The 10,989-nt window shown below is 42.4% G+C and overlaps 1 protein-coding gene across 2 annotated transcripts in view; it reads left to right on the forward strand.

The window, feature by feature from the left end:
- The window catches only part of LOC123366239 (sulfotransferase 6B1-like), a 50,500-nt gene extending 41,875 nt beyond the window's left edge, over positions 1 to 8,625 (forward strand). For both annotated transcript variants that reach the window (XM_045009506.1, XM_045009507.1), the window contains 5 exons: positions 1,953 to 2,042; positions 2,727 to 2,853; positions 3,802 to 3,896; positions 4,429 to 4,585; positions 7,661 to 8,625. In XM_045009506.1, the coding sequence (XP_044865441.1) occupies positions 1,953 to 2,042; positions 2,727 to 2,853; positions 3,802 to 3,896; positions 4,429 to 4,585; positions 7,661 to 7,791 (600 nt within the window). In that variant the 3' untranslated portion in view covers positions 7,792 to 8,625. The remainder of the gene's footprint in view (positions 1 to 1,952; positions 2,043 to 2,726; positions 2,854 to 3,801; positions 3,897 to 4,428; positions 4,586 to 7,660) is intronic.
- Positions 8,626 to 10,989: the final 2,364 nt, after the last annotated feature.

Below are 10,989 nucleotides of genomic sequence, written 5' to 3' on the forward strand. Positions count from 1 at the left end.
CTCAGAGTCCAAGCAGCATAAAGATACAGTGTCTTCTTGTCAGGGATGTTTATTCCCTTCCATCAGGCCTGGTCTACACTAAGAAGGGGGGGTCGAACTAGGGTACGCAAATTCAGCTACGTGAATAGCGTAGCTGAATTCGAAGTACCCTAGTTTGACCTACTCACCCGTCCAGACGCGGCGGGGTCGAACTCCGCCCTACCCTCAGAGTTCAAGCTAATGGGAAAAGTTCACATGCACGTCTCCTGTTCATGGATGTAGGAGGGAGCGAGCAATCAACAAAGTCTTTGTCCTCTGATGTTCCACAATTGTTTGTCTGGTGTCTATGGGCCTTCTTTTGCTGTGCAGGACATAATGCCTCTTGTGGCAAACTAGTATTTCACACTCGCAATATTTCTTTCCTGACTGTGGGGGTTTACAGTTTCAGAGCAAACACTTTTACCATTATCGAACAAACAAATATTACCGTATAACATGGGATACAGATATTATAAGTAAGATTAATATGGGCAGCAACTTACAAGCATTTCATAATGTCTAAACACTAAACTCTTTTATAAACCTAATATCAATTTTAACAACACGAACACACAGGTAATCCAGACTGGTTTCCAGCTGTGCATTTGTCAGTGTTCAGGTGAGGCATAGGGGCCTTGGCATGAGCTTGCACCTGGTCTGCCAGCATCATATGTGACTTAGGCAGAGGAGTGCCTAAGTTTGTGGATCACTAGCAGAGATAGGCACCTCCCTGTAGCCCAGACTTAAGCACTATATCTGAGGGCTTAGCATACACCTTCTTACCTGTGTCTCCCATTGGCTAATTTAGGTGGCTCCTTCCCAGCATGCTGGCTTTGCAGATCGTATTCTAAGGCACCTGTCTCTCCCCATCCATTGTATAGGGAGCCTCAGTTGTCTAATTCAGGCTTTGTGGATCACAGTGCGGTTCCTGTGGTTTTCTAGGGACCTAAAAATCAGGTGATGGAATACTGAGCATTGCAATGACTAAGTCCCTTTGTGGATCCAGGCCTGGGTGCTTAATCCTAGATGAAATACCTCTTGCACCAGTACCAGGCTGATTCAGTCCATCACTGCTCTGCTGCTCACTGCCTCCAGTCTGTGTATTTGTTAACATTTTCATTCGTGTACTTAGTATTTTTCTGATGTGAGCTTAGTGCTTGTGAAAGATTAAGTTAATTTATCCAGAAAAGATATATAGCTTCTGCAGAGTTAGTGAGAGGCTCCCTATGCTGTCTTGCCAACATGTCTTAGTCGCGACCTAGACGAGCTAACTCTAGAGGTGACAGAGTAGCTCCATCCCCAGTGCCTTTGCAGTCCTTGGCCTTTTTGCTGAGACTGCAAACAAGGATGCCAGTTACTGATGGGGACTCTTCGAAAGATACAGCCAAGAGGAGTCAGAGCTCAGATGCTTGTCCTGAACTTTCTGGGCTATTCCTTTTTCCTAGGTGCCTCTCTTCTCCTTGTCCCATCTTTCTCTCCCACTCTCAACCCAACCAGAACCGCTTTCCTTCTTCTGGTTTTCAACTCCCTCTCTCTTAGTCCCAACTGATCCCCCCCCCCATCTTTGTAACTCCCCCTTTTGACCCCAAACAAGGTCTTTCAGTGCTCATCTCCCTTTTCCCTCATTCTCCAGTTAGATTCTGTTCCTTATTTTTAGATGTGTTCCATCAGGTGGGGGGAAGTGTGAAATCATATTTCACTTTACCTGTTGGGTACTAGCCAGATCTACACTCAGGGGTGTCTATAGATTAGAGACACTGGTCCCAGAAAAAATCACAGAACTCCTAAGACATGAAAACTGCTATCAGCTCAGCAGAGCTCTCCAAAGCCGTTGATATACCAGCAATGGGGTATTTTGGCATAGGGTTACAGAAAATGTAATGTTACATTAATTGATTTGTCTGCTTTTCCTCTTCTTTCAATTTGTATTAAAGCGGATGGAGAAATTACCTTCTAGAAGAGTTATATTCACTCATCTCCTGCCACACAATCTACCTGAGTCCATCTTCAAGAATAAAGCCAAGGTGAGTGCTCATTTAAATGTCAGTAGAATTTTCAGGCCCCTTTAGACTTCCACTGTCATTTAAAAAGTCTACATCATAGGTACCAAGTGCTCAGTATGGCCACTTTTAGGGCCTAGTCCTCTGGTACAGCATAGCTACTTCACATCACATTACAATGAAGTCCGAGAGTGTATCCAGCCCCATAAGGATCACTCAGTAGAAGAGGGATCCTCCAGTGATAGAGGAATTGCTACACAGTCTACTGTGGGTGGTCTCTCATTTTGGTGTCACTGGTGGAGGGGCTTTGGTGTGGGTGGAGCTTGAGTACCACCATTTATTTTTTCCAATGTGACCTCTGAATTTGCCCCTGTAACTTTTAATCCAGTTTATTTTAAGAACATTCACTAACCCAAAGGGGCGAAGGAGTCTTGTTTCACACAAAGCACATGCAGATAGTGTATAATTAATTTGGGGAGATCAGGACAAGCACATTTAAATGAATGTAGCCAATAATCTTTGAAATCTAATGAGGAATAATGAAAAAATTGCATCCTCTGCCTATAGGATTAAATTATTATTTCTGTGCCTAATATATGAGGTCCAAGAAATTAGCAATATTATAATTACATATTATTTTTCTGATACTGCCATTTTGCTAAGTCTCACTCCAGAAATGTACATTTTATATATATATAAATTTTCTAGGTACTGGTGCTTGTTCGAAATCCCAAAGACGTAGCTACATCTTTTTACCATTTTACCAATGGCATGTCTCCACTTCCCTCTTATGAGACCTGGGATGAGTTCTTCACAGCTTTCATGACTGGAAAAAGTACTGTTCCCTTTTCTACCTATCCCAATTATTCAATGCGTAGACTACATTTGAAAATATGGAATTTGTAACCCAGATTCATTATGCTTTTTCATTTTATTTTATCACAAAAATGACAGAGGTTAATAGAAAGATCTTTAAAAATTCAGACAAACTTCTTTTAAAAGGGGCTCGTTGTAGGATCATGTATCATTTTTATAAAAATCATTGAGGATGAGGAGGAAACAGTCTCATGAGAGCAATCTAGAGTTTATAAGGAAGCTCAAGTTGCTGACCCAGGCTTTTGGGCCCAAGGCTAAAGTTCTATGAACAGAGTGAACTGGAACTCCCCTCTCCCTTCACTGGTGGATAAGGATTTTGAGGCAGATCTCTCCAAAGAATGTCGGGGGATACATTTTTATTGCAGTGGAGGGGGCAATACAGAACCCTTCAGCTAGGGAACCCTTTCCCCTTTGCTTGCAAAGTCCACAGATGTGACTTTTGTTTTAGTCTGGCCTGCCACAAATCAGTTTATTAAAAGGTGGCTTTCTATTGTTGGCAAATGAATAAATAGCAAACACATTTTTAAAAATATCACAGTAAATAACCAAAACCATTCAAACCAGGCAAAACAACCTAGCTGCATCTCTTGACTTATTTTATAGTTAAGGGATGACAATTAATTTCCAGTACAAAGTGTTTGAGGAATAAAAGGAACCTAGATGTTTCTAAGTAAAACTCCTAAAATTCTGGTACCCAGAACTGGACTAAATCCTATTATGTCTTTAGTGGGCTAAGTAAACATCAAGTTCTAACAGTCTTCTTCGAGAGTGCCATGAGACTGTGCTGCCTGGAAGAGGGGTCAGTCTGAAGTTCTAACAATCAGTCTAGGTTTTAAGAAATATACTGTCTTCAGCCATTATTTATGTTAATAATTATTAACTTATATGATTCTTTGGTGTCCTCCAGTGCCTTGGGGCTCCTATTTTGACTATATTTGTGAATGGAGCAAGCATGTTGACGATGAAAATGTTATGACCATAACCTATGAAGAACTGAAAGAGGTGAGGTTACTGAAAAAGTGTTCAGGTAACAATTATATAGATTGTCTTTTGAGTGAACTCCAAAGGACCAGTGGTTTACCATATGAAATAGAGCTAGCCAAAATGTTCACCTATTTGATTTCTGATCATATTTTTTTTGCTGAAATTTCAATGAGAAAAAAAAAATGGAACCACTTTTTCATGATTTCCCCCTGCTTTCTGATCAGCTCTAGTATGAGCCAAAATCTTTTAAAAGCCTAATTCCCAAATAACTGATATGCATATCCCTATCTGAATAGGCATTCAATTGTATAGGTGTGTATAGCCAGTATATTGTGACCTCAGCTATGTAGAGACTAGTCTAACAGCTTTCCTCACACTGGGTGCAATTCACCTCTATACAGAGGGCCAGCATAAGATCTATGCACCACTTCAGTCACACTGAAGCCCTCTAAACACACTACAGGAAAGTATCGAGCCAGCTACTGTAAGTGGAATTGCCACAGAACTAAAACAATGCATTTTATTTGAATAACATCTGTCCTCTCTCCAGAACAGGGCTTTGGCAGTGAAAAAGATAGCTGAATTCTTCGTGTTGCCCTTGACTGAGGAACAGCTTCAAGCGGTTGCAGATAGGAGCAGCTTCCAGGCTATGAAAGAGAATGCCTACAAAACTCATGGTGCATTTGGCAACGTTCTTTTCCGCAAAGGTGAATTCCTAAAAAGTTCCAAAGATGCAACAACCAGTCTCCCAGCAGCTTTGGCAAATCATCTCCTACTTCTTTTTTGCAGACATAACACTAGCATTTATTAACAGCAAATGCCTTTTATTTTCATTTGATAAAAATATTTGAAGACCCGTGTTGCATACAAATTAACATTTCATCAGAAATTCCTTTTTAAAGGAGAATGTCAGAAAAAATCCTTTAGCTAACTTTGGACACCTGCCTTTGGACATTTGTATTCCTTACCATCTATACCTTTTGCCCCTGCCAAAGCTGACCCTCTTGAGTTTGGGGTGAGGAGAGACACAGAGTGTGGGAATTTAGCAATAAGTTGTTTCCTCTCCTACAGTCAAACGGATATAGGGCCAGCTGCAGAGCTTGGATGGTACTGGGGATCCAAAGTGGGTATTTTCTTTTTTGGTCTTAAAGGTAATCCAGTTTGCATCAGGGTGTGTCTACACTGCAATCAGAGGTCTGACTGCAGCTCAGGTAGGCCTACTCATGCTCACTTTAATTTAGCTAGCATGGGTAAAAATAGTAGTGAAAATGCAGTGGCATGAATCCGGGCATGGGCTAGCAATAAGAGTATGTACAGCATTGCAGCTTTGTATTTCCACAAATACATTAGCAGCAAGAGGAACACTAAGAACAGGGTAGGCCTGTTACTTAATGAGGGGGAAAAACAATAACCAAAAAATGTGGAAATGGCAGAAGTACTAACAACTTTTTTGTTTCAGTTTTCACCAAAAAGTTTAGTAGCAATTGGATGTCTAACATAGTGAATGCCGAGGAAAATGAGGTAAGATCTGAGGCTAAAATAGGGAAAGAACAAGTTAGAAATTACTTAGATAAGGTGGATGTCCTCAAGTCTCCAGGGCCTGATGAAATACACTGTAGAATACTCAAGGAGCTAACAGAGGAGATATCTGAGCCATTAGCAATTATCTTCAAAACATCATGGAAGATGGGAGAGATTCCAGAGGACTGGAAAAGGGCAAATATAGAGACAATCTATAAAAAGGGGACTAAGCACAACCCGGGGAATTATGGACCATTCAGCTTAACTTCAGTACCCGGAAAGATAATGGAGAAAATAATTAAGAAAACAATTTGCAAGCACCTAGAAGATAAGATGATAAGTAAAAAACAGCATGGATTTGTCAAAAACAAATAGGGTAACAAGCCTGGTGAGTGGCGGGAAGCAGTAGATGTAGTATATCTTTGACTTTAGTAAGACATTTGATACTGTCTCACATGATCTTCTCATAAACAAACTAGGGAAATACAACCTAGATGAAGCTACTATAAGGTAGGGTTACCAGACATCCCAATAAATTCAGGACCATCCCGATATTTAGGTGTTTATCCCACGTCCTGACTGATCTTTGGTCGGGACGCAATTTGTCCCGATATTTCGTTCTGCTGGCAGCACTCGCCTTTTTTATTTATTTATTTATTTATTTTTGCTGCTCCGCTGGCAGCACCCGTCCCCCCCCCCCCGCTCCACCCATATGTCCCGATATTTTCTCCCACTCATCTGGTCACCTTACTATAAGGTGGGTACATAACTGGTTGGAAAAGCATTCCCAGAGAGTAGTTATCAGTGGTCCACAGTCAAGCTGGAAGAGCATATCAAGTGGGGTCCCCCAGGGATTGGTCCTGGTTCTGTTCAATATCTTCATCAATGATTTAGATAATGGCATAGAGAGTACACTTTTAACGTTTGTGGATAACAACAAGCTGGGAAGGGTTGCAAGTGCTTTGGAGGACAGGATTAAAATTCAGAATGATATGGACGAACTGGAGAAAAGGTCCGAAGAAAACAGGATGAAATTAAATATGGACAAATGCAAAGTACTCTACTTAGGAAGGAACAATCAGTTGCACACATACAAAATGGGAAATGACTGCCTAGGAAACTGTACTGTGGAAAGGGATCAGGGGGTCATAATGGATCACAAGCTAACTATGAGTCAACAGTGTAATGCTGTTGCAGAAAAAGCAAATATCATTCTGGGATGTAATAGCAGGAATGTTGTAAACAAGATACAAGAAGTAATTCTTCCACTCTACACTGAGCTGATACATCCTTAACTGGAGTTTTATGTCCAGTTCTGGGTGTCACATTTCAGGAAGGATGTGGACACATTTCAGAAAATCCAGAGGAAAATAACAAAAATGATTAAAAGTCTAGAAAACATGATCTACGAGGGAAGATTGAAAAAACTGGGTTTGTTTAGTCTGGAGAAAGGAGGACATGATAGCAGTTTTCAAGTACATAAAAGGCTGTTAAAAGGAGGAGGGAGAAAAATTGTTCTCATTAACCTCTGAGGCTAGTACAAAAAGAAATGGGCTTAAATTGCAGCAATGGAGATTTAGACATTAAACATTTTGAAAAACTCCTTTCAGGTAGTTAAGCACTAGAATAAATAGCCTAGGGAGGTTGTGGAATCACTATCATTGGAGGTTTTTAAGAGCAGGTTAGACAAACACCTGTCAGGGATGGTCTAGATAATAGTTAGTCTTGCCATGAGTGCAGGGGACTGGACTAGATGACCTCTCGAGGTCCCTTCCAGTCCTATGATTCTATGATTCCTGTCCCTTCTCTTGGGAGGCCATAGTACATTACTGCTGCTGCTGTGAATACCAGTCTCACAGTCATCTGTTAAGGGGAATTCAGACAAGTAATTCCCCTTTATTTGCTCAATGCTGCCTCACAAAACTGTACTGCGTAAAGTCCTAGTAATTACTTTATTTCCTTAAATGAGATTCATATTCCTTTTTATGTGCTATACTGTATTAGTCAATGAAGCTTAATGAGATGGACTCTATTCTAGCAGTTTTACACTGGAGTAATTCTACTGACATCAGTAGTATTACACTGAAGTAACACTGAATCAGGCCTTGTGTTTAAAAATCATAGCAACACACTCCAGTTAGCTAAAGTGATCAAAATGACTGATCTTTAGAAAAAAACAGGAATGCTAAATTCCTCATTTTCAAAGTTTTTGTACATGTTTTATACATACTAATACATACATAAATGTTGCTTCTTTGTAGGTAGTGTTAGCGACTGGAAGAACCTTTTTAATGAAGATCAGAACCAAGAAATGGACAAAATGTTTGAAGAACGCCTAGCAAGAACTAAGCTGGGAGGAAAGATGAAGTATGAGGTGTACTGCAAAGCCTGAGGACTAAGAAAACATTGTTAAAGCAACTGTTCCCCACAATTCTATCAGATCAGTTGCATTACATGCACTAAAAAAATAGATCAAGTGATTCAAACTTCTCTGAATGTTTGTAAATGATCACAACACTCCAGCTCTCTTTACAGTGACAGCAGATTCTCAGCATGCTTAGACTGCATACCTTTATTCAATGCTATTGTAATCAGTCATACCCAGACCAATACTACACCACTGCTCCAGTACATATCACCTGGAAGAACCTCTCTCCCTCACTACCCTCTTTCCCCCTTACAGTTGTCTCATCTCACCCAATTCCATCAGTAAAATATTTAATAGCATTTGGTATGTGGAGATATTTTCAAAAAATGTTTTAACTGAGGCATGTTCCTCACAAAGGGATTTCTACCAAACACAGGGCCTGATTCAACCCCAGCTCAAGTCAATACAAATCTTTCCATAAGAAGACCCATAATAAGCATAATTGCTGAAATGGAAGGAGAGAGAGAGAATTTATTAAAATAAAGGGAGCATAATATTTTCTTAAGGCTTTTCATCTTTCTGAAAATAGAGTCTTGTCTGGCTCTGAACGGATTTGGGAAATTTGTCTGCAGATTTATGGCCCAATTCCCTGCTGGTGTAAATGGGGCAAACTCTATTGGAGTCAGATGCATTGTGCCCATTTATTCCCACAGAGAATTTCGCTGTTAGTATCCGAAAATTGTTGTATGGGTGTCAATCAGCAGCAGCTCCGTTGAAATCAGTGAAGTTACACCTGTACAAAATTGGTGTCAGGGAGAGCAGAGTCAGGCTCTGTACAAATTTTCTTTGTGTGTCATTCTTAACTCTTGCTTTTGTTATTACTGTAGCTATAATACAATTAAAACTATAGTCTAGCAATGGCTTATATGCTCTTTCACAGATTCTGTTGGTCTCTGAGGCATAGAATTTGGCTTGAGGTTTTGAGGTAGCCCATCGTGATGCTTAGGGTCACTAGTGGGATAGTGGCTTTCAGAAAAAGGTGTTTGAAGTGTGCCTAATATATAATACACTAACTAGATGTGGTAATAATTGCAATAATTGAGTGAACAGGGAAACTGAAATACCCGGCACCCTCAGCTTTCCATGCAGTAGGCAGGGAAAAGCTGATTGGCAGGGGAGGGTAAGGACACTGGTGCTCCCATGGCCCATGTGATACTTATTATATGGATAAAGAGAAGACTCTAATCTCCACAGCTGTAAATTCAGCATCTTTCCTAAGCACTAAAATTCAACAGAAAATTCGATAAGAATAATAATATTCCAGGCATGCTGACCTGATGTCAAGATAAGGCAGTCGTTCAAATACTGGAGCCAAGAACACCAACAAGTGCAAAGAGATGATACAGAAGGTCAGAGAGAAATGATAAAAATGGCCAGAGTATAGCGAAATAGCAATAAGTTGAATAAATGCCTATTGTTTCCCTAGGAAAAAATAATCTCAAACACATATATTCAGTGGGAGTATATAGGAAGCAGCAATGCTGAAAGGGATGAAAGTGGACAGCAAACTACATTTCAGTTTGTCATACTATATGGCTGCTATGAAATGGTCAGTACAAGTTTAGGGTGCAAAGGGAAAATCCTAATGAGACAAAGAGGTGATATTTCCTCTCTATGTGGCTCTACTTGACTGTGCCTGAAATATTGTGTTCAGTTCTGAGAACTTCACTGCTAGAAAGATATTGACAAACTAGGTGCAGTTCAGATAAGATCAACAAAGATTATCAGCAGGGTGGAGGGATTGATTTATAAAGAAGATTCATCGAGTGAGCCAGATTTTGCTCTCAGTTACACCAGTTTAAGTCAGGACTGATTTTGCCAAAATCTATGGAATTTCTGTGGATTTTCAATGGTGTAACCCAGTGGAGAACTTCACCCAGTATGTATAGATTGGCTAAACGGCAATGTGGTCCTATTGGAAAACCAGGGAGGTGGGCGGGCGCAAGCCCACTCACTTCTAAAAGCCCCTCCCCCAGCCTAGTCCCACCATTTGGTGTCGGGGTGGGACGCGAGGGTGAGGAAATGCAGTGTGTGGAGCATGAGTGTGTACAGTTGGTATCTAGGCGCGATTTGGAGCCAGAGGACGCTTCCCAGTGGAACTCTGCCCAGATGCGTGAAACTAGGGAGGAACAGAAATAGGCCCCACAGTTGCAGAGCAGCCCCTTGTCCAGCATCCTTCTCCTGGTAGTGTAGATGGAGAGTTTGGCCAGGGCCAGGAGGAGGTTGACAAGGAGGTCTCGCGACTTCATGGGGCCATGGATGGGGTGTGCAAAAAGGAACAGGTGCAGGGAAAAGTGCAGCCAGAACCTCAACAAGAGGTTCTGGAGGAGCTGGTATAGGGGCTGCAACCTGGCGCATTCGAGATAAGCGTGCGCCAGGTTCTCCCTCCTGCCGCAAAAGGGGCAGGCCTCGGGGACGGGTGTGAACTGCACCAGGTACACGCCCATGCTCACGGCTCTGTGAAGGAGCTGCCAGCTGATGTCCCTGGCAGGCCGTGGGACCAAGGTGGAATAAAGGCTGGACCACTGGGGCTCCTCACCCTCTTGAGGTGGAAGATAGTTCCACCATTTAGTGTCGGAGAAGGACGCGAGGGTGAGGAAATGCACGAGTGTGTACAGTTGGTCTCTAGGCACGGTTTGGGACCGGACCGGCTGCAAGGTATGCAGCCGGCTTGGGGTGCGGGAACGGTGAGGCCAGGGGGCGGGGCTTGCGGAACAGGGGGCCGAATAAATGGCAGTGTGGTGGGGCAAGTGCCCCACCTCCCTGTTAGACTGGGCTAAGACAGGCCAGAGAGGCTGTGCAAAGTGGCAGCCAATCAGGAAGGGCCTGTAAGAGAGGCAATCAGGGCTGGGCAGGAGGCGGCCAATCACGACTGGGCTCAGCCCTATATAAAGGCTGCCCATGAGAGCAGCAAGCAGTCTTTCCCAGACCTCCAACAGGGGAGGTCTGTCTCCTGAGTTAGGAGACGAGCACCTGGGACAGTGCAGTGCAGGACAGTCTCGGGGGACCTGAAGGGAACTCCAGCCTGCTACCTGCCAGGCTGCAGGCCTTGAGGGAAGGGCCTAAAGGGTCAGAGAGGAAGTGACCCAGGAAGAGCGGACAGCAAGCAAGGGGAAAGAAGGAGAGCAGGGAGGCTGCTGCTATATTGCCCCCTTATATTGC

This window comes from Mauremys mutica, chromosome 3 (genome assembly GCF_020497125.1).
Source record: "Mauremys mutica isolate MM-2020 ecotype Southern chromosome 3, ASM2049712v1, whole genome shotgun sequence".
Classification (NCBI taxonomy): Eukaryota; Metazoa; Chordata; order Testudines; family Geoemydidae; genus Mauremys; species Mauremys mutica.